Source organism: Nomascus leucogenys, chromosome 2 (assembly GCF_006542625.1).
Source record: "Nomascus leucogenys isolate Asia chromosome 2, Asia_NLE_v1, whole genome shotgun sequence".
NCBI lineage: Eukaryota > Metazoa > Chordata > Mammalia > Primates > Hylobatidae > Nomascus > Nomascus leucogenys.
In genome coordinates this window covers 37,904,195-37,932,140 of record NC_044382.1, presented here as the reverse complement: position 1 = coordinate 37,932,140, position 27,946 = coordinate 37,904,195, and the positions used below count along the sequence as shown (strand labels likewise).

At 42.1% G+C, this 27,946-nt stretch overlaps 2 protein-coding genes across 9 annotated transcripts in view; both read left to right on the top strand.

The window, feature by feature from the left end:
- Positions 1 to 27,946, top strand: part of LOC100607821 (protocadherin alpha-C2) — a 230,138-nt gene that overhangs the window by 41,957 nt on the left and 160,235 nt on the right. Inside the window, exons 1-2 of one of the 8 annotated variants that reach the window (XM_030827792.1) lie at positions 73 to 2,674; positions 9,667 to 11,832. The exons of 5 other annotated variants lie outside the window; for them this stretch is intronic. In XM_030827792.1, coding sequence (XP_030683652.1) covers positions 2,447 to 2,674; positions 9,667 to 11,832 — 2,394 coding nt within the window. In that variant the 5' untranslated portion in view covers positions 73 to 2,446. Of the gene's footprint in view, positions 1 to 72; positions 2,675 to 7,739; positions 11,833 to 16,164; positions 19,023 to 27,946 lie in introns of those variants that run through there. 2 more of the 8 variants (XM_030827780.1, XM_012504917.2) reach the window with 2 other exon arrangements.
- On the top strand, positions 22,280 to 27,393 carry LOC115838340 (protocadherin alpha-10-like). Its single transcript, XM_030827839.1, is given in 1 exon segment — positions 22,280 to 27,393. A coding segment is annotated over 1 exon segment (2,535 nt). The 5' UTR covers positions 22,280 to 24,206; the 3' UTR covers positions 26,742 to 27,393.

Here is a 27,946-nt window from a genome sequence, read left to right as displayed (position 1 = left end):
CGGCCTCCCAAAGTGCTAGGATTACAGGCGTGAGCCACCGCGCCCAGCGTAAAGATTGAATTTTTGTTATTCATAGTGAGGCCATAATTACCAAATTAATCTGAGATGTCTCCAACATTTTAAATGCCATGTTCTATGTTAAAAGTAATTTAAAATGTGTGTTTCAAAGTTTAAAATTGAATTAAGACTTGGACAGTGGAAAAGTTTTATGAATTCAAAAGACATTTAACCTGCTGAGTTCTCAGTGATTTCCTGAAGGTGGTTTTGACTTTTTGTGTTGTCCATGTTCCCAGGAAATATTAGACTGCATTAAGCATGAATGGTGTATTTGCCCACATTCAAAAGTTGCTTAAGGGCCATTAGAGGACTGAATTGTGGTTTGTGTTTCCTAATGTGAGCATTTTCCATTCTTGAAATGGCAGAAACCAGTGGTGGTATTTTCTGTTTTCTAAAAGAAGTACATGATAATTTTTAAGCATATAATTAATATTGCACTAAAATTAAAAAAATACCTCTACATACTTAAGAGTGGCAGAATTGTCTCTGGTTATACTGAAGATCACCATTTGTGTAGATAATGATATCTAACAGCCTCAAAACAGAATACTTTCTTAGGAAGTAGAGAACTATAGCGCTGCTAGTGAGTAAATGTTTTTTAAAAAGTTTCTAGGAGGGTCTTTAAGAGTATCACACTGTGCCTGCTGAGAATCATCGAATTAACAAGACCTGGCTTCAAATTTAATAGATAAATAAAGGTAAGTATCCTACATAAATACGATGATAGTAAAAGGAAGAACATTGTAAGAGGTGCTAGAAAGGTCCATCATAGTGTTATTGGAATTGGAAAAAAGTCTTTGCCTTTTTCCCTTGTTGAAGGAACCCGTGAAGAGTCATGATGTTTTACTGGTTATAAAATGGAAAGAGTTTTCCCTGGGAGAATATGGAGACTAACAGGTATTCTTGAAAGGAGAGTAACTTAAGTGAGTACACGGAAAATTCCAAATGTACCTAGAAATGAGGAATAGTCCACTTAGGGTAAAGCACACGGTTCCCATAAGAGAGAGTGTGATATAAAGCAAGGAAAGTAATATGAGAAAAACCTTTTGGGTAACTTTGAGTACTAGACAAGTAATTTTGACACTCTTCAAAGTTGTTTGAAAGCTGTCAAAAAGTGTGAAGCAATAGGAATAAAAAGTGTTTAAGGAAGATGACTGCAAGGATTAAATGAAGGAGAATGAAATAGGAATGGACAGGTTACACAATAAGAAGCTACTGCAATACTCCAGGAGAGCAGCAATTATAAAAACTTATTTAGGAAAGCATCTGAATACAGACATAATTATTTTACATGCCGTTGGGAACATTGGAGTGAAACATTCAAGAAAACGAACACAGTAAGGTAGATCCAAAAAGGATGAAATACCTCAAGACTTGATCAAAGGGCTGCTCTGTGTAAGATGGCTGAGCACTGAAATTTATCTAATAAAATAAACTTACATTATAAAAGAAATAATACAAATAATATTTGAGATTGTAAAAATAGGTATCTATTCATAACACACAAGTGTTTGGAAGGATAGAATGAGGAAACAAATATAAAATCAAGAACTCCTGAAACAGTATATATAGATTGTGCTAAAGCAAAAAATTCAGAATACTTCTTCCTCAAAAAGTTCACATGATACAAATTCTTCCCCTTCAAAGATTCCCCAAACTTTCTCTTATTTTTTTTTTCCCCAAGAAAAGTGTCTGGATAGTTGCTAATGTTTCTTGCCTCCTAAAAAGAAAACACACACACATACACACACACACACACACACACACACACACCCCTTTCTAAGTTTCTCTTCCATCAATCGGTAGATTCTTGAGATCCTGGGTCCCTAAAAGAGTACAGAATTTTTCTTAACAAGCGATACTGAATCAAGAATATGAAGTTTCCTGGGATCTAGATCAAAGGAATTTAAACTTGCAATTGTTTAGATTCATGTTTTCACTTAGGTTTCTATCTCTATTTAAAACTGTGTGAAAACAAAGTTTTTCTAAGGCATGAGGAAGCTACAGTTCTGGTAACACTAAGTATTCAAAAGCCATCAGTCTCCTAAGAATGTTTCTAACAATTATGAGAAATGCTATTTTAACCTTTAACAACAATGAAGAAAAAAATTCAGAGTTTGAAATAAAACTTTTCATCTGATGAATAGCTTGTAATAGTTTGTAATTCTTACTTACATGATGGCCACATGATGTCGCTCTTTACCGCAAATTCTTTCATAGTCAACAAAAGGAAGTCATTCCTTTTCGCACTGGAAAGACGCTCCACTCTCTTTCACTCTTTGGATGCACAACAATGGCCACACATCGAGATTGAAATGAAGGGATAAAAACATTCCCATAAATTCGAAGGCAAGTTTTGCTGACAAGAAAAACAAGCCAATAATTTGAAATGGTGTGCCCAAATGGATACGACCCAGGGGGCCGACTTCTACTGCTGTTTATTATAATTCTAGCAGCTTGGGAGGCGGGGAGAGGCCAGCTCCACTACTCGGTCCCGGAGGAGGCTGAACACGGCACCTTCGTGGGCCGCATCGCGCAGGACCTGGGGCTGGAGCTGGCGGAGCTGGTGCCGCGCCTGTTCCGGGCGGTGTGCAAATTGCGTGGGGATCTTCTGGAGGTAAATCTGCAGAATGGCATTTTGTTTGTGAATTCTCGGATCGATCGCGAGGAGCTGTGCGGGCGGAGCGCGGAGTGCAGCATCCACCTGGAGGTGATCGTGGACAAGCCGCTGCAGGTTTTCCATGTGGACGTGGAGGTGAAGGACATTAACGACAACCCTCCGGTGTTCCCAGCGACACAAAAGAATCTGTTCATTGCGGAATCCAGGCCGCTTGACTCTCGGTTTCCACTAGAGGGCGCGTCCGATGCAGATATCGGGGAGAACGCCCTGCTCATTTACAGACTGAGCCCCAATGAGTATTTCTCCCTGGACGTGCCAACCAGCAACCAGCAGGTAAAACCTCTTGGACTTGTATTACGGAAACTTTTAGACAGAGAAGAAACTCCGGAGCTTCATTTATTGCTCACGGCCACCGATGGAGGCAAACCTGAACTGACTGGCACCGTTCAGTTACTCATCACAGTACTGGACATAAATGACAATGCCCCAGTGTTCGACAGAACCCTGTATACGGTGAAATTACCAGAAAACGTTTCTATCGGAACGCTGGTGATTCACCCCAATGCCTCAGATTTAGACGAAGGCTTGAATGGGGATATTATTTACTCCTTTTCCAGTGATGTTTCTCCAGATGTAAAATCCAAGTTCCACATGGACCGCATAAGTGGGGCAATCACAGTGATAGGACATATGGATTTTGAAGAAAGTAGAGCACACAAGATCCCAGTAGAGGCTGTCGATAAAGGCTTCCCACCCCTGGCTGGTCATTGTACAGTTCTTGTGGAAGTTGTGGATGTAAATGACAATGCTCCACAGTTGACTCTCACTTCCCTGTCTCTCCCTATTTCAGAGGACGCCCAACCAGGTACCGTCATCACATTGATTAGCGTGTTTGACCGAGATTTTGGAGTCAACGGACAGGTTACCTGCTCCCTGACGCCCCACGTTCCCTTCAAGCTGGTGTCCACCTTCAAGAATTACTATTCATTGGTGCTGGACAGCTCTCTGGACCGCGAGAGTGTGTCGGCCTATGAGCTGGTGGTGACCGCGCGGGACGGGGGCTCGCCTTCTCTGTGGGCCACGGCCAGCGTGTCCGTGGAGGTGGCCGACGTAAACGACAACGCCCCGGCGTTCGCGCAGCCCGAGTATACGGTGTTCGTGAAGGAGAACAACCCGCCGGGCTGCCACATCTTCACTGTGTCGGCGGGGGACGCGGACGCGCAGGAGAACGCGCTGGTGTCCTACTCGCTGGTGGAGCGGCGGGTGGGGGAGCGCGCGCTGTCGAGCTACGTGTCGGTGCACGCGGAGAGCGGCAAGGTGTACGCGCTGCAGCCGTTGGACCACGAGGAGCTGGAGCTGCTGCAGTTCCAGGTGAGCGCTCGCGACGCTGGCGTGCCGCCTCTAGGCAGCAACGTGACGCTGCAGGTGTTCGTGCTGGACGAGAACGACAACGCGCCGGCACTGCTGGCGCCTCGGGTGGGTGGCACTGGTGGCGCTGTGAGCGAGCTCGTGCCGCGGTCTGTGGGCGCGGGCCATGTGGTGGCGAAGGTACGTGCAGTTGACGCTGACTCAGGCTACAACGCGTGGCTTTCGTATGAGTTGCAACCGGTGGCGGCCGGTGCGCGCATCCCGTTCCGCGTGGGGCTGTACACTGGCGAGATCAGCACGACACGAGCCCTAGATGAGACGGACGCACCGCGCCACCGCCTTCTGGTGCTTGTGAAGGACCACGGGGAGCCCTCGCTGACAGCCACAGCCACCGTGCTGGTGTCGCTGGTGGAAAGCGGCCAGGCACCAAAGGCATCGCCGCGGGCATCGTTGGGCATTGCAGGCCCAGAGACCGCGCTGGTGGATGTCAACGTGTACCTGATCATCGCCATCTGCGCGGTGTCCAGTCTGTTGGTGCTTACCCTGCTGCTGTACACGGCGTTGCGGTGCTCAGCGCCGTCCTCTGAGGGCGCGTGTGGTTTGGTAAAGCCCACTGTGGTGTGCTCCAGCGCGGTGGGGAGCTGGTCATTCTCCCAGCAGAGGCGGCAGAGGGTGTGCTCCGGGGAGGGCCCACCCAAGACAGACCTCATGGCCTTCAGTCCCAGCCTTCCTCAGGGTCCCTCCTCTACAGACAATGTGAGTCATAAATAATCTTGTTTCCAACAATTTAAAAATAATTAGTTCAATTTGTCTCTTTACATTTTCTTTCATAATTTCTTTTTTAGTTGATAGCTTTATATATAATTATTAATTTTTAGTGTTATGCTGTATTTGCACTAATTATTTGGAAGTACGTTTAATATACACTTTTGTTTTGGGATGCGTAATACTATAGATCAAAATCTATGGTTTATGTTGGCTACTTTATTTTTGGAGAAGGACTTTGCTAACTAGAACAATGGATTCACCTATAGTGTATTTACAAAATCAAATATTTACATTTCCATATTTTGATAATCAATACTTATAAATGCTATAGTAAACAAATTTAATATATATTTTATCTAATGTTTTATTCTATGTATTGTCCTCATTTTATAAAATATACCTGTGTCAAAATCATCTGTTCAATTTTGCCTTTTTATCTTTAGTCTAGAACTTGAATTTTAAGCATTTCTTTTACATCTATTTATCTTCTTTTTATAGTATTTGTGTAGCACTGACTTCTTTTTAACTTACTTTGTTGAAATGTATTCGGCATGTTCATGAAGAATTAATATGAACAATTTAAAATAGTTTAAATGGCAGTTTAATAGTATTTTTTATTTTGTTCCTTGTTTGTATAAGAAATATATTCACATTCAAAATTTCAAAGAGTGAAATCTAGTACGTAGTAAAAAATCTCCTTGCCTCCTCCAACCGCAAACCATTCACTTTACCTTTCTGAATTTCTGAAGCAGTTTTAGTTTTTTTGTATATTTCCAAGATTATTATTGCCAAATTTTTTATATATATATATATTTACAACCACCAAATTGCAAATCGCCAATATATATATTTTAGAATTTGCCCCTTCCTTCCCTCCTTCCTTCCTTCCTTCCTTCTTTTTCTCTTTCTTTTCTTTCTTTCTTTCATTCTTTCTTTTTCTTTTTTCTTTCTTCTTTCAAGACAGGCTCTCACTCCATCACCCAGGCTGCTGAAATGCAGTGGTGGGATTATAGCCCAGTGCAACCTGAAAGTCCTGGGCTCACAGGATCCTCCCGTCTCAGCCTCTGGAGTAGCTGGGAATACAGTTTGCATGTCATTGCGCCTGGCTAATTTTATTTTATTTTTGTAGAGACAGGGTGGAGTCTTGTTTCGCAGGCTGGTCTTGATTCTCCTACCTTGGCCTCCCAAAGTGTTGGGATTACAGACATGAACAACCACACCCAGCCTGCCTTTCATCTTTCCTTTTTTTTTAAAAAAGAAGTGATTACATTAGAAACCTACCCTTCTGCACTTTTTGTTTGTTTTTCCACTTTAAATTTTATATATATATGTATATATATATGTATATATATATATATATGTATATATATGTATATATATATGTATATATATATATATATATATATATATATATATATAGTGTGTGTGTGTGTGTGTGTGTGTGTGTTTGACAGAGTTTTACTCTGTCACCCTTGCTGGAGTGCAGTGGTGCGATCTCAGCTCACTGCAAAATCCGCCTCTCTGGTTCAAGCAATTCTCATGCCTCAGTCTCCCAAGTAGCTGGGATTAAAGACGCCGACAACCATGCCATGCTAATTTTTTTTTTTTTTTGTATTTTTAGTAGAAACAGAGTTTCACCGTGTTGCCCCGGCTGGTCTCGAAATCTGGGGCTCAAGTGATCTGCCTGCCTCAGCCTCCCAAAGTGCTGGGATTACAGGCATGAGCCACCGCATCCAGCCTAAATTATATACTGAGTTTTGTGGCATATTATTTCATTAGCGCTTATTCCTTCTTTTTGATTATTTGCTTTCTTATTTTTAAAAGTATTTGCATCTTATTTTCTTTTATTGATATATCATGATTTATTCATCCAGTACTGTATTAGGGACATTAATGAAACAATAACTGAATTGTCTAGACTTTAAAAAATTTTTTACAAATAATTTGGTTGGTTAAAAAAATGATAGTTAATGGGGCATGGTGGCACACACCTCTAACCCCAGCATTTTGGGATGCCGAGGCAGGAGGATTGCTTCAGTATAGGAGTTTGAGACCAGCTTGTGCCTCTTTTGTAGAGACTTTGTAAAATTAGCTGTGCATGGTGATGCGTGTCTGTAGTTTCAGCTACTCAAGAGGCTGAGGTGGGAGGATCCCTTGAGCCAAGGAGGTCCAAGCTGCAGTTATCATGCCACTGAACTCCAGCCTAGGTGACAGAGCAATACCTTGCCTCAAAAATAAAATAAAATGAAATAATAAAATAAAATAAAATCTCAGAACTGACAATCAATTTTCACTGTTCCTAATATTCTAATATACTTTAGGAAATTATTTTAGGATATGTTACTGTTTTCTTTTCAACGTGAATAAGGATAGAGGTATGCAAAGTCAAAAACCTGTTTGATAATCAATAGAATTATTTACCATTAAGCAGTAATATGTCATTCACATAAGCAGACCAAGTTTGCTGCTCTTGTTGAAAGAATATTCAGTTTTGTGGAAAAATCTATAAATATCTTTGACCTTCAAAGATGGTAATTGTAATCTGTTTTTATTGCTTTGTTTTTATGCTCACATGCATGTATATTTAAAACCTTCCTAGAATATTATTAAAGTTTTAAATATCCTATTTTTCTTGGGAAATACTTGAAGTTGATAGGAGATCCTCCTTAGCCACTCAAACTGTATTCATCAATTATTATTATCATTATTATTATTACTTTTGAGACAGGGTCTCACTCTGTAGCCCAGACTGCAGTGCAGTGGCACAATCTGGGCTCACTGCAACCTCTGCCTCCTGGGCTCAAGTGATCTTCCTACCTCAGCCTCCCAAGTTGCTGGGACTACAGGCACACATCACCATGCCCAGCTAATTTTTGTATTTTTTGTAGAGATGGGGTCTTACTATGTTGCCCAGGCTGGTCTCAAACTCCTGAGATATCGAAAAATACTATTTTCTTTACAAATTGTTTGCTACTATTTAGAGTCAACTACAGAGGTATTTTTTGGATAAATAATGTGATGACAAATTTAAATCATTTCACAGAAAATACTCTTATTCGCCTTTCCTATTTTACCTACGTTTTTGGTAAGACTTTTATAGAAATTTGTAGGAGCTCTTAATCGCCTGCATGAAGGCATTCATGATGAATCTATGGAGAATGTACTTTTGAGGTGGACTTTGAAAGATGAATAGAATTTTGAGAGAAAAAGATGAATAGAAGAAAAACCTTGAACAAAGAGTGTGCCAAGAAGGAGACAACATATTTTCTGTAAAATATGACTCGTACTGGAAAGTGGTTAGCCTTAGCACTGAGAAGATTGGCCCATGGTCATGTAGCGTATCTCCCAGATGGAAGTCTAATGTCTTGACAATTGGTCAATAGAAAGATAAACTTGTTGAAGATTTTAGTGAAATCGAGTGAAGGCTGTACTAATAAGGACAGAAATTATCACACATGAGAGGTGGGATGCATACAAACTTTAAATATGGTAGGCAAGAGAAAAGAAGTCATAAAAATACATATGAGTAAATGTGGAGAATCACTATGCTATAAAAATTGTGATTTTTTAATGATTTGGGTTTTGGGTGATTATTGATTAGATATTCTTTTAACTTTGGTCGACTCATTTTCTAAGCAACGTTAGGGTATACAGGTAAAAATGTCAGGTAGAAAATGAAAATAGGGGGTTGCAGACATGGAGTTAAGAATACTTCAAATAATAGGCTAGTTTAAAGCCCTGGAAATAGAAACGTTAAATAAAAAGGTTGGGAAAAAAAGGTTAAAGGCATAATTCTGGAAAATACTCACTTTTTGGAGCAGAAGAAAGATGAAGAACTAACAAGCCAGTGATGGAAATACTACTAGAGTTTGGCATGTCAGAGAAATCATAAAGGAAAATGGTTTAAGTGAGACGCTGAATTTAACAAGCTATAGAGATATCGAGAAGTAGTGTAAAGAATATGCACATACATTTTTATTACTTTAGTAAATAAAACTGTTCAGGCAATTTGACATTTATTGAATAAAGAAAAGCAGAGATTTAACAATAAGAACACAAGAAGATAAAATGTAGAAAAGTTAGAATTATATGCTCACCTCAGAGTAATATATACCAGTGTCTCTGGTGACCAAATAAATATTAATGCATTTTTTCCACACGAAACAATGGAGGACAGTTTACATTTCTGATATCCATGACATACAAGTCATACTTAAATTTATTATTAATTGATACGATATTTGAAATATTGGGAAGAAATTCCTTTCCTTATGAAGAAGAAATCCCTAGCTGAAACTAATGTAAGGAGCCAGATAGTATGAATGCCTCTGCAATTGATAAAGTTAAGGATTTACTATTAAAGTATGATAAAGAAATAGAAAGTGCATAGAAGAACCCAGATATTGAGGAAGTAATTCATGTAATCATTACCTTTTGAAGCCACATGATGTCGCTGTCTACCAAGAAGTTCTGGTTAACCAAGGTTCAAAGTCGTTTCTCTGACAGTATCTGTCTCTAAAGGCCGAACAATGGGAGATGCAGCGGAATTGGATTAAAAGACTCTGGAAGTACAGTCGTTCATCTTTGTATTAAGAAGATTTTCTGATAGGAAACGACTATTTAACATGGTTTATCACTGGCGAGGAGACCTGGGATCCCGTAGACTACTACTCTCGCTTCTGCTCCTCGCAGCCTGGAAGGTGGGGAGGGGCCAGCTCCACTACTCCGTCCCCGAGGAGGCCAAACACGGCACCTTCGTGGGCCGCATCGCGCAGGACCTGGGGCTGGAGCTGGCGGAGCTGGTGCCGCGCCTGTTCCGGGTGGCGTCCAAAACACATGGGGACCTTCTGGAGGTAAATCTGCAGAATGGCATTTTGTTTGTGAATTCTCGGATCGATCGCGAGGAGCTGTGCGGGCGGAGCGCGGAGTGCAGCATCCACCTGGAGGTGATCGTGGACAGGCCGCTGCAGGTTTTCCACGTGGACGTGGAGGTGAAGGATATTAACGACAACCCGCCAGTGTTCCGGGTAAAAGAACAAAAGCTCTTTGTTTCAGAATCCAGAATGCCAGACTCTCGGTTTCCGCTAGAGGGCGCGTCCGATGCAGATGTTGGAGCTAACTCCGTGTTAACCTACAGGCTTAGCTCTCATGATTACTTCTTGCTAGATGTGAATTCAAAGAACGACGAGAATAAACAGGTTGAGCTCGTATTAAGAAAATCCTTGGACAGAGAGGAAGCTCCTGCACACAACTTATTCCTGACAGCCACAGATGGGGGCAAACCTGAGCTCACAGGCACTGTTCAGCTGCTGGTCACAGTGCTGGATGTGAATGATAATGCTCCCACTTTCGAACAGTCTGAATACGAAGTAAGAATATTCGAAAATGCAGACAACGGAACAACAGTTATCAGACTGAATGCTTCTGATCGGGATGAAGGATCGAATGGGGCAATTTCATACTCTTTTAATAGCCTTGTTGAACCTATGGTTATTGACCACTTTAGCATAGATCGAAATACGGGAGAAATAGTAATTCGGGGTAATTTGGATTTTGAACAAGTAAATTTATACAAAATCCGCATTGACGCCACGGACAAAGGCCATCCTCCCATGGCGGGTCATTGCACCGTTTTAGTGAGAATTTTGGATAAAAATGATAACGTCCCTGAGATAGCACTGACTTCCTTATCCTTGCCTGTACGTGAAGACGCTCAATTCGGTACTGTCATCGCCCTAATTAGCGTGAACGACCTCGATTCAGGTGCCAACGGGCAGGTGACCTGCTCGCTGACGCCTCACGTCCCCTTCAAGCTGGTATCCACCTTCAAGAATTACTACTCGTTGGTGCTGGACAGCGCCCTGGACCGCGAGAGCGTGTCGGCCTATGAGCTGGTGGTGACGGCGCGGGACGAGGGCTCGCCTTCGCTGTGGGCCACAGCCAGCGTGTCTGTGGAAGTGGCCGACGTGAACGACAATGCTCCGGCGTTCGCGCAGTCCGAGTACACGGTGTTCGTGAAGGAGAACAACCCGCCAGGCTGCCACATCTTCACGGTGTCTGCGCGGGACGCGGACGCGCAGGAGAACGCGCTGGTGTCCTACTCGCTGGTGGAGCGGCGGGTGGGGGAGCGCTCGCTGTCGAGCTACGTTTCGGTGCACGCGGAGAGCGGCAAGGTGTACGCGCTGCAGCCGCTGGACCGCGAGGACCTGGAGCTGCTGCAGTTCCAGGTGAGCGCGCGCGACGCTGGCATGCCGCCTCTGGGCAGCAACGTGACGCTGCAGGTGTTCGTGCTGGACGAGAACGACAACGCGCCGGCGCTGCTGGAGCCTCGGGTGGGTGGCACTGGTGGCACAGTGAGCGAACTGGTGCCGCGATCTGTGGGCGCGGGCCAAGTGGTAGCGAAAGTGCGCGCAGTCGACCCGGACTCGGGCTACAACGCTTGGCTTTCGTATGAGCTGCAGCCAGCTGCAAGCAGCTCTCGCATCCCTTTCCGCGTGGGGCTGTACACGGGCGAGATCAGCACCACTCGTGTGCTGGACGAAGCGGACTCTCCGCGCCACTGTCTGCTTGTCCTGGTGAAGGATCATGGGGAACCTGCGCTGACGGCCACGGCCACGGTTCTGGTGTCGCTGGTGGAGAGCGGCCAGGCTCCAAAGGCGTCATCGAGGCAGTTGGCTGGCGTTGTGGGTCCGGAAGCGGCGCTGGTGGATGTCAACGTGTACCTGATTATCGCCATCTGCGCGGTATCCAGCCTGCTGGTGCTCACGCTGCTGCTGTACACTGCGCTGCGGTGCTCAGCGCTGCCCACTGAGGGCGGATGCCCGGCGGGCAAGCCCACTCTGGTGTGCTCCAGTGCGGTGGGGAGCTGGTCACACTCCCGGCAACAGCCGCAGAGGTTATGCTCTGGTGAGGGGCCACTGAAGACGGACCTCATGGCCTTCAGCCCCAGCCTTCCTCCTGACCTGGGATCAGTTGATGTAGGCGAAGAGCAAGATTTAAATGTTGGTCATGGCCTCAAAGTAAGTCCATTTAAATTTAGAACTCATAAATTCTATTTGTGGAAATTGTAGTTACTTTAAAAGTGTTTCAGATTTATTTTTTCACCGTATTTTATAGTGAAAATTTAAACGTTTTAGTTTTTAGAAACTTTTATAATTAATTGAATTTTCTCAGTGGCATAATACAGTTATTAATCCTTCTCCACAAGTTGGGTCTATCTTGAAACTCAAGTTATGGTTGGATGATATCCTTTTTTTACTGAATATTTATTTTGGCCTGCCTTACAGCCGTCTTCTCTGAACAATACTCTAAGGACGTTCAGGGCATTTCGATCTTTAGTGAATTTATTCCCCCAAAGCATTTATTCTTTTGTCCTTAGGCACTGAACTCTTAACCTTACTCCATATGCTGTACTTTGAAATGCATGTTTTAAATATGTTGTCCTTATATTTACTTTTATTCACTTTAAGATCTCAGTTTATTCATCTTATCTGACATTTTAGTGTCTGGTAGTCACAAATATCTTTGGTGTTTCACTATTGCCGTTTTAAGCAGTGTAGTGATAAAATACAGAATGATAGTGTTTTTCAAAATTTGATAGTTTTCATAATCCTAATTTTATTATAAACTAGTTAAAAAGTAAAATCAAGAGGGAAGAGATTTGTAATCCTTCTTTTAATTCATTGTTTAGACCATTTTACTATTCGGAGACATGTTTTTTATTCTACATGATTTTTACAGTTGTATTGTCGCCAACTTAACATTTTTTGAGCCTCTATGTTTAGAAAATGATTATTCTTGCAAGTATCTTCTAAACTCTAATCATTCAACCCTTTGTTCATGAGTTGGAATATTTTCAATAATATTCCACATTAAAGTGATATTTAATATATGACTTAGAAAAATGTTTTCACCAGAAAAACTATACAAGGTAATTTCGTTTTTGCAAACCAAACATATAATTTATAAATCCTTATTATACAGAATATTTGGGATTATCATGGCCCATTAGTTCATGTAAAAATATTTAGCATTATGGGATAAATCTTTGAAAAATCCAAGATACTTTATTTTGGTGTCTTTCAACATTTTCTTTCTTCTTGTCTTTTAACACCTTTGCTTCTTGTGACTGTTCGACCTGCCTGGATATTAAATACCCGTTAGACTTTGCGCATATTGCTTTGGAGGGCAAGGTAGAACTTGATGGAAGGGAATAAACGATTTCTGGGACTCTGAATTCTTACAGTTTGTTATTAGTATTGTTTTAAATCTTTTAATCACTTATGAACCAATAATGTAATCATTTATGGGCATATTTTATCCCCCTTGTCCAACTGAAGGTAACCTCAAAGCAGAATTATTTTGTAGTTGATTTTACAGTTCTCTTAATGCCTGTCCATGTTTAGCGTTTTATTTGACTATTAGAACACGTTAGGTAAAAGCGAATTGTTTTCATTTTAGTCCTTTAAGGACTTTAAAATATATGCTTATCTTTGTTATCCTGTTTGAATAATATGTGGAGTTTTTCCTTTGTGAAAGTAATATTTCCTGTCCTGTCTATGTCTACGTGGTTCTCAGGTATTACTTTAATTGCTGAATTCTCCTAAACATTTAATTGACTTTTACAAAATATCATAAATAGGAGGATTCTTTCCACCACCTAGCATTGTATTTGGCGACTTATCATTGAAGTCATTTTAGTTCTGTGTTTCTTCAACTCTCTGATATTTGAATTTGGGGTTGTGCTTTCACAATGGGAAAGTTTAAACCTATTTCTTGTACATTAATACTTTTCACTATTCTAATTATGGTGATGCTTTTAGCTATTAAGCATTTCTGGGATTGAAATGTGTCAGAAGTTAGTTATTAAGTATTGTGGATTCTGAAGCTCTCTAAATCAAGTCCTCCCTTTATCAATTTTTGTATGTGTAGCCATTGGTAAAGGATTTGTTATTCAGTTCCTTGGCATTATATGTTTGCATGACAAATGTGAATTCTACTGTATAGATTTTTTTGTATCAAGTAAGTTAATAGGTATAAATTATTAATAATAAAGTCTGGCAAGTGATAGGTACATAATAAAATTTAGTTATTACCATTCTTAAGAGAAAAGAAGTTAGTGATTGCAAAAAGGAAACCTAAAATGTCAGAAAGTCGTTATGGCCTTCCATATTAATCTTATTTTTATGTAAAATTATCTTCTGTAAAGTCATTTTTTAGATTAACCTAGGATGTTTCAGTATTTTGAATGTTATGTGGTGGAATGAAAAAAATCTAAAAGTTATTACGAGTTTAGGAAAGTCAAGTTAACATCACCTATGTGGGAAAAAATTTTTTGGAAAGGTTAAAGTCCTTCCAAGGAATGTGTAGGCTATCTTAATTTGATAGTTTTATGTTTCCCGTATTTAAACGTTGCCTGAGATCCTGCAGATGGCTGAGTAGGTGTTTGAGATCTTTGTATGTTTCTTTCCATTAATAGTATTTTTCTTAAAAAGAAGTATACAATAATGTTTTGATGATGATTTAAAGTCAATTTATGTTGTAGTTCTATGAATTAAGTAAACCATTTATGTAGAGTGCTGTAGAATAGCCTTTTAAAGTGCTTTCTTTTCTTTCTCCCTCTCCCTCTTTCTTTCTTTCTTTCTTTCTTTCTTTCTTTCTTTCTTTCTTTCTTTCTTTTGAGACGGAGTCTCGCTCCATAGCCCAGGCTGGAATGCAGTGGCGCGATCTCGGCTCACTGCAACTTCTGCCTCCCAGGTTCAAATGATTCTCCTTCCTCAGCCTCCCTAGTAGCTGGGATTACAGGTGCATGCCACCATGCCCGGCTAATTTTTTGTATTTTTAGTAGAGACGGGGTTTCACCGTGTTAGCTAGGATGGTCTCGATCTCCTGACCTCGTGATCTGCCCACTTCGGCCTCCTAAAGTGCTGGGATTACAGGCATGAGCCACCGCGCCCAGCCTAAAATGCTTTCTTAGCAAGTAGAGAAGATTGTAATAACAGTCTTCATTAAACATTAAATAGGACCTTTACAGATCTCTAACAGCATATCATCATGTCAGGAATTATTACCAAGACCCAGCCTCTGGCTTTAAAATTTGAGTTCAAATAAAGAATATGAGTCACACAATGCAAGGCAAGATAATGTAACAGGTACAAAAGAGGTAAATCAGAGTGAGGTTGAAGTTGAAAGACAATCATTTCCTATTTGAATTTTTGAAGAAATACTTGAAGGGGCATGGTGTGTTTCAGTGGCTTTAAAATAAGTAAGTTCCCCCCTGGGAGAATATTGAGAATGATAGACATTTCTTGGAAAGAGAAGACATACGGAATATTGAAGACACAGAAAGCATCAATATGACAAGTGGAAAAGTCCACTTTGGTTAAAACACACAGTCTGCAGAGGATGAAAGCAGGAAAACCAATGTAAGAAGATCTCATGATTTCTGAGTAATAAACTAAACGGCCGTGAGTGATTAAGGAATTTGGCCACTCTTTAGAATTAATTGGGAGCTATCAAGCTACCTTGAGCAAAATAAATCATGACTTTTGAAAGAAGGTTGAACGGGAAGACAAACTCAGAAGCTCCTGCAATAATCAAGGACAGAAGCAATTGTTAAATGCACCTCTTAGGCTGTTATCAGTAGAAATACGAAATAAAATATAAATATGCAAAAACATTAATGGCACAATAAACAGTCACGGTTTTGCTTTTAGACTTGAGATACACTAAAATTAGATTTAATTAATCGACTTGCACTTTGGAATAAGATAGTAAAACTCACAACAGAACTTTGTAGAACTTAGGAAAAGAATCTCAAGCATAGCTTTAAAAACAGAAATTGCCCTGAGTACTAAGGATGGGCAATAATGAAATTAAAACATATTGTAATAACATTACACAAACTATATTGGAGATTACAAAGAAGAGATTATTCATAGATTATAAAGCTTGGAAAGAATCAAAACAACACATTTCTGGAAACAGATTGTATAAATGTTGCAAAACAGAAAAATATATTTTCTCCCCATGCAACGCAAGACCTTAAAGTCAATTCTCGCTTTTCTTGCAATATTTTATACCTTTCCAATTCATAGAATTACTCAAGAAAACTACCTCAGTTGGTTGCTCCTTTTTGCTGATTCCTTTTTCCAGACATGACTAAGTTTCTTTTTCATCAGTAGATTTCTGGGCTATATTCACTAGAGATTGCAACTCCTGGATTTCTCTTGCACTAGAATCCTATTTTGAGCCATATGGGAGATTCTGAATTCCAGAACAAAAGAATTTTGTAATTTAAAATTCGTGATTGCTCAATGGAATCATTTTAATTGAGATTTAATTAAAATTACTTCATTTTTGTCGTTACATAATTACTTCATTTCTGTCGTTATTTAAAACTTAAGTGGAGAGTTTTCTCAGGGATAAGAAAACCACAATCAAGGTCATACAAAACTTTTAGAGTCAGTCAGTCTGCTAAGAAGGCTCCAGCAAGAGAAATGGGATCTTCTGTTTCAATAATGATTACTTAAGAAAAAATTAAGAAAATGAAATAAGTTTTGCAGAATAATTGTGAAATTTTTATTCCTGAAATATGTACTTACACTTTGGGCCACGTGATGTCACTCTTTGCCGCGATGTTCTCTCTGAATCCAGACAAAAACAACCCTTTTCCCATGGGAAAGAGGCTCAATTCTTTTTCACTCTGTCTGTGCTGAACAATGGCGAACACAGCAGAATGGAACTGACGAAATCAGATGATTTCTCCTAATTTGGAGGCAATTTTCACTAATTAGTAGAAGCCCGAGTATTTGAAATGTTATATTCAAATCGAGGAGATCCAGAGGGTCAGCCTCTACTGCTCTCGCTTCTGATCCTCGCGATGTGGATGGTGGGGAGCGGCCAGCTCCACTACTCCGTCCGGGAGGAAGCCAAACACGGCACCTTCGTGGGCCGCATTGCGCAGGACCTGGGGCTGGAGCTGGCGGAGCTGGTGCCGCGCCTGTTCCAGTTGGATTCCAAAGGCCGCGGGGACCTTCTGGAGGTAAATCTGCAGAATGGCATTTTGTTTGTGAATTCTCGGATCGATCGCGAGGAGCTGTGCGGGCGGAGTGCGGAGTGCAGCATCCACCTGGAGGTGATCGTGGACAAGCCGCTGCAGGTTTTCCATGTGGACGTGGAGGTGAAGGACATTAACGACAACCCTCCGGTGTTCCCAGCAACACCAAAGAATCTGTTCATCGCGGAATCCAGGCCGCTTGACTCTCGGTTTCCACTAGAGGGCGCGTCCGATGCAGATATCGGGGAGAACGCCCTGCTCATTTACAGACTGAGCCCCAATGAGTATTTCTCCCTGGACGTGCCAACCAGCAACCAGCAGGTAAAACCTCTTGGACTTGTATTGCGGAAACTTTTAGACAGAGAAGAAACTCCGGAGCTTCATTTATTGCTCACGGCCACCGATGGAGGCAAACCTGAACTGACTGGCACCGTTCAGTTACTCATCACAGTACTGGACATAAATGACAATGCCCCAGTGTTCGACAGAACCCTGTATACGGTGAAATTACCAGAAAACGTTTCTATCGGAACGCTGGTGATTCACCCCAATGCCTCAGATTTAGACGAAGGCTTGAATGGGGATATTATTTACTCCTTTTCCAGTGATGTTTCTCCAGATGTAAAATCCAAGTTCCACATGGACCCCATAAGTGGGGCAATCACAGTGATAGGACATGTGGATTTTGAAGAAAGTAGAGCACACAAGATCCCAGTAGAGGCTGTCGATAAAGGCTTCCCACCCCTGGCTGGTCATTGTACAGTTCTTGTGGAAGTTGTGGACGTAAATGACAATGCTCCACAGTTGACTATCAAAACGCTCTCGCTTCCTGTAAAAGAGGATGCACAACTGGGGACAGTCATTGCCCTGATTAGTGTGACTGACCTAGACGCCGATGCCAACGGACAGGTTACCTGCTCCCTGACGCCCCACGTTCCCTTCAAGCTGGTGTCCACCTACAAGAATTACTACTCGTTGGTGCTGGACAGTGCCCTGGACCGCGAGAGGGTGTCGGCCTATGAGCTGGTGGTGACAGCGCGGGACAGGGGCTCGCCTTCACTGTGGGCCACGGCCAGAGTGTCTGTGGAGGTGGCCGACGTGAACGACAACGCACCAGCGTTCGCGCAGCCCGAGTACACAGTGTTCGTGAAGGAGAACAACCCGCCGGGCTGCCACATCTTCACGGTGTCTGCGCGGGACGCGGACGCGCAGGAGAACGCGCTGGTGTCCTACTCGCTGGTGGAGCGGCGGGTGGGCGAGCGCTCGCTGTCGAGCTACGTGTCGGTGCACGCGGAGAGCGGCAAGGTGTACGCGCTGCAGCCGTTGGACCACGAGGAGCTGGAGCTGCTACAGGTCCAGGTGAGTGCGCGCGACGCGGGCGTGCCGCCGCTGGGCAGCAACGTGACGCTGCAGGTGTTCGTGCTGGACGAGAACGACAATGCGCCGGCGCTGCTGGCACCTCGGATGAGGGGCACTGACGGCGCAGTGAGCGAGCTGGTGCTGCGGTCGGTGGGCGCCGGCGTGGTGGTGGGGAAGGTGCGCGCAGTGGACGCCGACTCGGGCTACAACGCGTGGCTTTCATACGAGCTGCAGCCAGAAACGGCCAGCGCGCGCATCCCGTTCCGCGTGGGGCTGTACACGGGCGAGATCAGCACGACACGAGCCCTAGATGAGACGGACGCACCGCGCCAGCGCCTACTGGTGCTGGTGAAAGACCACGGGGAGCCAGCGCTGACGGCCACGGCCACTGTGCTGGTGTCGCTGGTGGAGAGCGGCCAGGCGCCAAAGGCATCGTCGCGGGCGTCAGTGGGTGCCACTGGCCCCGAGGTGACGCTGGTGGATGTCAACGTGTACCTGATCATCGCCATCTGCGCGGTGTCTAGCCTGTTGGTTCTCACGCTGCTGCTGTACACTGCGCTGCGGTGCTCGGCGATGCCCACCGAGGGCGAGTGCCCGCCGGGCAAGCCTACGCTGGTGTGTTCTAGCGCGATGGGGAGTTGGTCGTACTCGCAGCAGAGAAGGCAGAGGGTGTGCTCTGGCGAGGGTCCGCAGAAGACCGACCTCATGGCCTTCAGCCCGGGCCTTTCTCCTTGTGCTGGATCTACAGAGCGAACGGGAGAACCCTCTGCTTCTTCAGATTCATCTGGGAAGGTGGGTTTTTCTAGCATTTTATTGTATAATTATTTATTTTTTCTTGAAAGATATTTTCGATTACTCCCAGGGGCCGTTCAAATAGTTTTATTCATTTTTCTAGAAATCCAGCAGATTTTTTTTCTTATAAAGTAAACCCCTTAACATTGGAGCCGACTTTGTCTTGACGTCTAGTGAGAATTATAAACCGTATATTAAATAGATATTTTTTGGCTGCTGAATCGATTTTATTTAAATTTGTGATTAAAGTGACATTGAATTTCTGATGCTGTGCTGCCATAACACTTGAAAACCAATTTAGTTGTTAGTCATTCATTAAACATTAACATCACTATCATTTATTTATTTCTAAATGATGCATAGTATTTTAGTCTACTCGTATTGTTTATAAGAAACCCAAGCAAAAATATATAGCAATTGTTACCTTGTTAAGTTTGTAGTTCTCTACATTTCTCTAGATGGAGACTGTGTGAACATCTGATTGTTCAGCAACCTCAGTATCTATTATTTTAACAAGAAACTTCCCCTAAACTTTAGAAAACAGTTGCTCCACTTTAGGAATCAAATTATGTCAATAAATGTTATAAACACAGCTTTCGTTTCAACTTATATAAAATACGTTTTAAAATGCCTGACAATGTAGATAATTCAGGAAATGTTGGCTGAAATTTTGTCTGTACTTAGAACATTTTTTGAAATTCAGTTTACAGAAATTGGAGAAAATGCTTTTTAAACAAGTGTTTTCTTTCTTCAAGAAGACATTCTCCTTTTAATTGAAATTTTCTCCATGCAGTGATAAAATGATCAGCCATGTAAAGATTCCAAACTTTGAGTTCTTTTGAAATTCAAAGTCTGTAACTTAAAACATTACCCTTACAAATTTAGGTGAGAATTCACTTGTTCTGTCAGTAATGCATAAGACAGAAATCTGTTTTTTAAAAATCTCTTTTTCTCCTCTCAGCTCATACATAACACGAGGCAGAAATCTGGATATGAGATTTGCCTCTTTAATGTCACTACATGTTATATTTCCTGAATTGTGGTATGTGACTTTCAAAGTGGTGGTTTTCCACACTCTACCTTTAGTGCAAGCTATTTGTTTGTTTTCTAATTTATAGTTTTAAAAACTTTGCTTATTGAGTTTTTGTTGTGTGGTTTATATTTTTCTTTCTCTTTCAGCTATTTTATTTAATATTGTGTCAGATATTTTACAAGGTATGACTTAATTAAAAACTCAGTGGAGAAAGATCAGAATGGCCTTGAGAATAGAGCCACAATAATAACTATGAAAATGCCAGTAACATTTATTTAAAACAAAATCTTTTAATTTTTAAATTTTCCCTTAAAACACACGTTTGGAATATGCCACAATATTACATGTTGTTTGTCTTTTTATTTTTCTGAGACGGAGTCTTTTTCTGTCACCCAGGCTGGAGTACAGTGGCATGATCTCAGCTCACTGCAACCTCTGCCTCCTGGGTTCAAGCAATTCTCCTGCCTCAGCCTCCTGAGTAGCTGGGATTACAGGCACATGCCACCGCGCCTGACTAATTTTTGTATTTTTAGTAGAGATGGGGTTTCATCACGTTGGCCAGGCTGGTCTCGAACTCCTGACCTTGTGATGCTCCCACCTCGGCCTCCCAAAGTGCTGGGATTAAAGCTGTGAGCCACTGTGCCAAGGCTTTTTTTTTTTTTTTTTTTTTTTTTGTCGTTTTCTTTCAAAACTTGAGTGGTCTCTGAGCTCCTGTCATTAAACTTACCTGTGTCTATCAGCACAACTCACCTTGAATATAGTCTTATACTTTGAAGTATCCTTGTCTTTGCACATTTTTCAAGTTTCATGTGCCGTTTAAACTTGGACCCAGGTATTTGATTATTTGATGTGAATAGAGGGATGCTACAGATGTCATTTGTCCTCTGCCCTAAGTCCTCCAGTCTCCTTAGAGCTAGTACTTGCTAAGCATTTACTATGTCATCAATAATCATAAAATGTATTCTTTTTTTTTTTTTGAGTCAGAGTCTCGCTCTGTTGCCCAGGCTGGAGTGCAGTGGCGCCATCTCGGCTCACTCCAAGCTCCCCCTCCCGGGTTCACGCCATTCTCCTGCCTCAGACTCCCGAGTAGCTGGGACTACAGGTGCCCGCCACCATGCCTGGCTAATTTTTTTGTATTTTTAGTAGAGGCGGGGTTTCACTGTATTAGCCAGGATGGTCTCGATCTCCTGAGCTCGTGATCTTCTCGCCTCAGCCTCCCAAAATGCTGGGATTACAGGCGTGAGCCACCGCTCCTGGCCTAAAATGTATTCTTTATTACTGATGGCTGTGTTGATGGGATTGGTAATTTAGTCCTTCATATTAATCTCTATTCTCTCTCAGAGTATAAGCTCTCATCATATGCAAATTCTCAGAAGGGATGTGAACACCTTAGTAATAAACTTATCTTTTGAGGTCATTAGCAAACATGAACTCACTGGGATCCAGAGAAGGTAAAATTCAAAACAGGCTGGCAAGTTCAAAACAGAGGTGAGAGCAGAAGAGCCACTTTCCTATTTTGCCTAATAGCTCTGCTTATATGCATCTGTAGTTAACATTCCTCAATTCAAGTCAGAATCATGAAACAATAATGAAGCTCCTTCTATGCCTCTTTTCAAGTTGTAGTTACTATATAGGAAAAACTAAGTTGTCACCCAATATCTTAGACACTTTGACAGCAAAGGGGCTGCTGTAAATAAGTATACAAGATCACAGACCTAAATTGAGCCTGTTCCAGACAAATTGGGGCCTATGCTCAACCTATCCTTAGACCTGCTAATGCATTAGCATTAGCAGCACCTAAGTCCTCATTGAATGTTCTGGTTCAAGACTCCACCTCAGAAATTCTGAAATGGGTAGTATGAGCAAATTTTCATTTTAAAGCACACCTGAGATGATTCTCATACAACCGAAATTTTAGATCCATAGCCCTATTTGATACTTGACAGTGCAAGTTTCTGTAATTTAAAAAGATGTGGTGGCCTGACACCAGCAATCCCAATATTTTGGGAGCCCAAGGTGGGAGGGTCCCTTCCTTGAGCCCAGCAGTTTGAGACCAATGTAGTGAGACTCATCTCTGCCAAAAAAAAAAAAAAAAAAATTAGCAGGGCATGGTGGCACACATCTGTAGTCCCAACTGCTCAGGAGGCTGAGCCAAGAGAATCGCTTGAGCCTGGGACATTGAGGCTGCAGTGAACTGTGATAGCACAACTGCATTTCAGCCTGGGTGACAGCAAGACTCTATCTCAAAAAAAAAAAAAAAAAAAAAAAAAGAAAGAGTAGTTTAACTACTCCCTACTTTTTATTCAATATTGGACATCTACACTGGGATATTTGTTATTACTTGGTATAAAATGTACATTAGTAGAAATTGAGTTTAGTTTTTATTATTTTGTGCGTGGAGATGATTGATCAATGGCAAACTTATTTTACACTCCAGATAGCTAAAACAAACGTTGACATTTTGATACGTAACTCATCACATTTTAATTCAGGGTTTATAAAAAAGTAATCTCTAAAATCAGAATTTGAATGAATTTTGATGCAAGAGGCATTCCAGAGGAGTAGAGAAGTATAGAAGCAATTTAGTAGAACAAATAAACTGATGGATTAAGTGACACCCGTTTCTGTCAGTTTTCTTATTCATAAATATTGTTGCTCTGTCATTCAGATTTTAATTAAAAAGTTTAAAGTTATTGATACATTTAAAAATATTCTTTAGAAAAGTCAAAACATCATTAAATAAAATAAATCAACCCTTGCTAAAAGGTTAATTTATTATAAGACCAACATTTCTGTTATTAAGTTTTCCTTTCTTGGAAAGATAGAAAACTCAAGTTTTTTTCAGCAGCACGAATATATTACATTTTCATTCCTGAATATTTGATTTCAAGAACTTTGAGAGAGAAAAAATATTTTTACTGCAAGTAGTGATGAAAAACTTCATTGACATTGATAAAATTACTAGATACATTTCAGAACTGTGTCTTTTGGGCATTTGAAAAGCGTAAACAGGGTTGAAAGCATTTGTCTCCGAAAGCAGAAATAATAAATTTGTTAATTATTTTATTCAGAATTATAATTAAGATTCTTTTTGCCCATGTAAGATATTATAAAATGAAACTTCTTGTATAAAGGATTTTTCTATAACGGTACCTTTCTGTTTTCTTAAATACAGAAACCACCACTCTCAGCCTGTGCGGTAGCAATAATTAAGGCATTCTATAGGTAATAATTTTGCCTGATGAGCCAAATTTGGTATTGAGCCTCATGAAAACAAATGTGGCCAAATTGAGGCCTGAGAATAGTTTCCATTTATGAAGCACTCACTCTCCTTAAGGTACTATTGCAAGCACTTACTATATTATAATTCACACAACCACCATATTACCATTAGGCCAAAGTTATAAAATTGGAACATGAGGGAGGGAGAGGTTAAATGATTTTCCCAAGTCATGTTCCTAGTGAGTAGGATAATAGAAATCTAAATGGAGAAATATCTGATGTTGAAGCTAATGATCTCTAAATTCTAGTGATGACTAGATCTTCGGAGTTATAAACACCTCACAGATAGTTGATGCTTGACATTAGTGTCTAAATAAACTTTATTAAATCTCAAAATAATGAGAAAGAGAAGTAAGTTAAGTGTCAGAACTTAAATGGAACTAAACTTGTCATTTAATAAAATATTAGTATACTCAGTAGTACGCAAATATTAAGGGCATTTTGAAATTCAGCTGTTGATAATCATGTGGTTAGGGAAGAAATCACTACTCTGAGAGTATACATTTAAGAAAACATTGCACGTGGGATCAACATTTATTGTTATTAACTATAAAGAGACGTAATGTGAGGCTTTGAAAGTCCACAGACATAAAAATACGTAAAAAAGAATTAACGTATGAATGAAAGAAAAGTTGTGAACTCATGGAATTGTACTTACAGCTAAAGCCACCGGATGTCGCTGTCGTCCACAAAATAGCTTTTTAGAACAAAGGCATCAGCGAGTTTCTCAAGGACTAGGAAGTAGCTTCATTCTGAGATCTCGGCCATTTCGATAAAAAATAGATATAAGAAATAGGACAGAAAGTGTCAGATCGTATGTGCGTTCTAGACCGCTGATTCGTCGATTTGTAAAACAAGAGAAGGATAAGATGGTTTCCAGATGTAGCTGCCTGGGGGTCCAGTGTTTGCTGCTCTCGTTTCTTCTCCTCGCAGCCTGGGAGGTGGGGAGCGGCCAGCTCCACTACTCCGTCTACGAGGAGGCCAGACACGGCACCTTCGTGGGCCGCATCGCGCAGGACCTGGGGCTGGAGCTGGCGGAGCTGGTGCCGCGCCTGTTCCGGGTGGCGTCCAAAACACACGGGGAACTTCTGGAGGTAAATCTGCAGAATGGCATTTTGTTTGTGAATTCTCGGATCGACCGCGAGGAGCTGTGCGGGCGGAGCGCGGAGTGCAGCATCCACCTGGAGGTGATCGTGGACAGGCCGCTGCAGGTTTTCCATGTGGACGTGGAGGTGAAGGACATTAACGATAACCCGCCCAGGTTCTCCGTAACAGAACAAAAGCTCTCAATACCTGAATCCAGACTGCTTGACTCTCGGTTTCCACTAGAAGGCGCATCTGATGCGGATGTTGGAGAGAACGCATTGCTTACTTACAAACTCAGTCCAAATGAGTATTTTGTTCTTGATATTATAAACAAAAAAGACAAAGACAAATTCCCAGTGCTTGTTCTGAGGAAGCTGCTGGATCGTGAAGAAAATCCTCAGCTAAAGTTGTTATTGACAGCAACTGATGGAGGCAAACCTGAATTTACCGGATCTGTTTCTCTGCTGATCCTGGTGTTAGATGCCAATGATAACGCCCCTGTCTTTGACAGACCGGTTTATGAAGTTAAGATGTATGAAAATCAAGTGAACCAAACATTAGTTATATGGCTCAACGCTTCTGATTCGGATGAAGGAATAAACAAGGAAATGATGTATTCATTTAGCTCTTTGGTCCCACCCACTATAAGAAGGAAATTTTGGATAAACGAAAGGACGGGAGAAATAAAAGTAAATGATGCTATTGACTTTGAGGACAGTAACACTTATGAAATTCATGTAGATGTTACAGATAAGGGAACCCCACCTATGGTTGGTCACTGCACGGTCCTAGTGGAACTACTGGATGAAAATGATAATTCACCTGAGGTGATTGTCACTTCTCTGTCTCTCCCGGTGAAAGAAGATGCTCAAGTGGGCACCGTCATTGCCTTGATCAGCGTTTCTGACCATGATTCAGGAGCCAACGGACAGGTCACCTGCTCTCTGACGCCTCACGTTCCGTTCAAGCTGGTGTCCACCTACAAGAATTACTACTCGCTGGTGCTGGACAGCGCTCTGGACCGCGAGAGGGTGTCGGCCTATGAGCTGGTGGTGACCGCGCGGGACGGGGGCTCGCCTCCGCTGTGGGCCACGGCCAGCGTGTCCGTGGAGGTGGCCGACGTGAACGACAACGCGCCGGCGTTCGCGCAGTCCGAGTACACGGTGTTCGTGAAGGAGAACAACCCGCCAGGCTGCCACATCTTCACGGTGTCTGCGCGGGACGCGGACGCGCAGGAGAACGCGCTGGTATCCTACTCGCTGATGGAGCGGCGGGTGGGCGAGCGCTCGCTGTCGAGCTACGTGTCGGTGCACGCGGAGAGCGGCAAGGTGTACGCGCTGCAGCCGCTGGACCACGAGGAGCTGGAGCTGCTACAGTTCCAGGTGAGCGCGCACGACGCGGGCGTGCCGCCTCTGGGCAGCAACGTGACGCTGCAGGTGTTCGTGCTGGATGAGAACGACAATGCTCCCGCGCTGCTGGCGTCTCCCGCTGGCAGCGCGGGCGGTGCAGTCAGTGAGCTGGTGCTGCGGTCGGTGGGTGCGGGTCACGTGGTGGCTAAGGTGCGCGCAGTGGACGCTGACTCTGGATACAACGCGTGGCTGTCGTATGAATTGCAGTCGGCGGCGGTTGGCGCACGCATCCCGTTCCGCGTGGGGCTGTACACGGGCGAGATCAGTACGACGCGCGCTCTGGATGAGGCTGACTCGCCACGCCAGCGCCTATTGGTGCTGGTGAAGGACCATGGCGAGCCGTCGCTGACGGCCACGGCCACTGTGCTTGTTTCGCTTGTGGAGGGCAGCCAGGCACCCAAGGCCTCGTCGCGGGCTTCAGTGGGCGTGGCGCCCGAGGTGGCCCTGGTGGATGTCAACGTGTATCTGATCATCGCCATCTGCGCGGTGTCCAGCTTGCTGGTGCTCACGCTGCTGCTGTACACTGCACTGAGGTGCTCGGCGGCGCCCACCGAGGGCGCATGTGGGCCGGTGAAGCCCACGCTGGTGTGCTCTAGCGCGGTGGGGAGCTGGTCTTACTCTCAGCAGAGGCAGCAGAGGGTGTGTTCTGGGGAGGGCCTGCCCAAGACGGACCTCATGGCCTTCAGCCCCAGCCTTCCACCGTGCCCAATGGTAGATGTGGACGGGGAAGATCAATCTATTGGAGGGGACCACTCTAGGAAGGTGGGTTATTAAGTTTTCATTTTCCTTTTGTGCTTTATGAATAATATTTTCTCTTACCGCTTTTTCTCAGATATGTATCCGAATATTTCATTTTTGTCTACCTTCCATTTATGCTTGAATATTTCTAGTGATACCTTTGTAATATAATTTATTCCAGGAGTTTTCAAATTTTTTTATCCTGCCTAGTGCGTCAGCCTTTGATTGGTACTTAAATTTTTTTTAAATAGCAATTTATTATGAATACACTAATATTTTCCAATACAAATATGTGATATAGGTTGCAGTTCTGATGATTTACTTTCATAATCACTTTTCGTTACAAATATTTGTAAGATTAATACTTCATGTTATTTCATTTCCAATCTAAATTTTGATTTGATTGTATTTGCATTAACAAAAAATTCCACTGATCTATATCTCTTCAGTGAAAATGTGTTTTCCTTCATGTGTAGAATATGTGTAGCATACCATAGCTTATACTGCCATAGTAGATTTCAATGTTCAGTGATTACAGCTTTTTCTCAATAGTGCAGTAAGTAGGTGGGCAGTTCATTGGTAAAAATTTCTTAATCTTAGCAATTAAATGTTTTGAACTTTAAAAATGTTTTCCATTTTTATTTTAGTTGTAGTGGTACTTGTGTCAGTGTGTATTATTCACTTAGCAGAAGAAAATGTGTGTTTCCGTTATTTACATAATTTTATCCAGTAGCTCTTCATTATCTGCTCCTTTATCAGCATTAGGCATTGCTTATGATATTCAGGTATTAGCTCTTTCACTTTAAGAGTCATGCTTATGTTTAATAATGAAGAGAATTTGAACACTTTTTAATTTTGAGACTGAAAATACTTTAGTATGAATTAATATTAAAAGTTTGTGGAGAAAATCAATGTTTTCTACTGATCCGATATATTGTATAGTTTAATAGCTTCTCTAGTCATCTTAAACAGGGTTGGGTTAGATGATATAGACTCAGAAATGAAAGCTAATTTAGTTGCAGAGTGACAAAACTACACTATCAATTGTGTTTCCCTGAAATTGGTTGTTACCTGATATCCATGATTTCATTTTTTAAAAAAATTTATTAATTCTAGTGTTACTGAACACCAATGCAATGAATTTGTCATCTCGCCTGTGGCTGTTAACAATTACTTTTTTCATTCCCTTTCTCTTTGAGTATGGAGATTGAATTTGTTACTCAGTACGTGCTTCACAAATAGCTTCAAATAAAATTAAAATTATTGTTCAAGTTTAGCAACACCAAAAAAAAATTGTGACAAGAATTTAAGCATGGCATTCTTTCAGTGTTGATACTCTCCACGCCCTGTCTCCAGCTCTTAGAAATTATAGATGC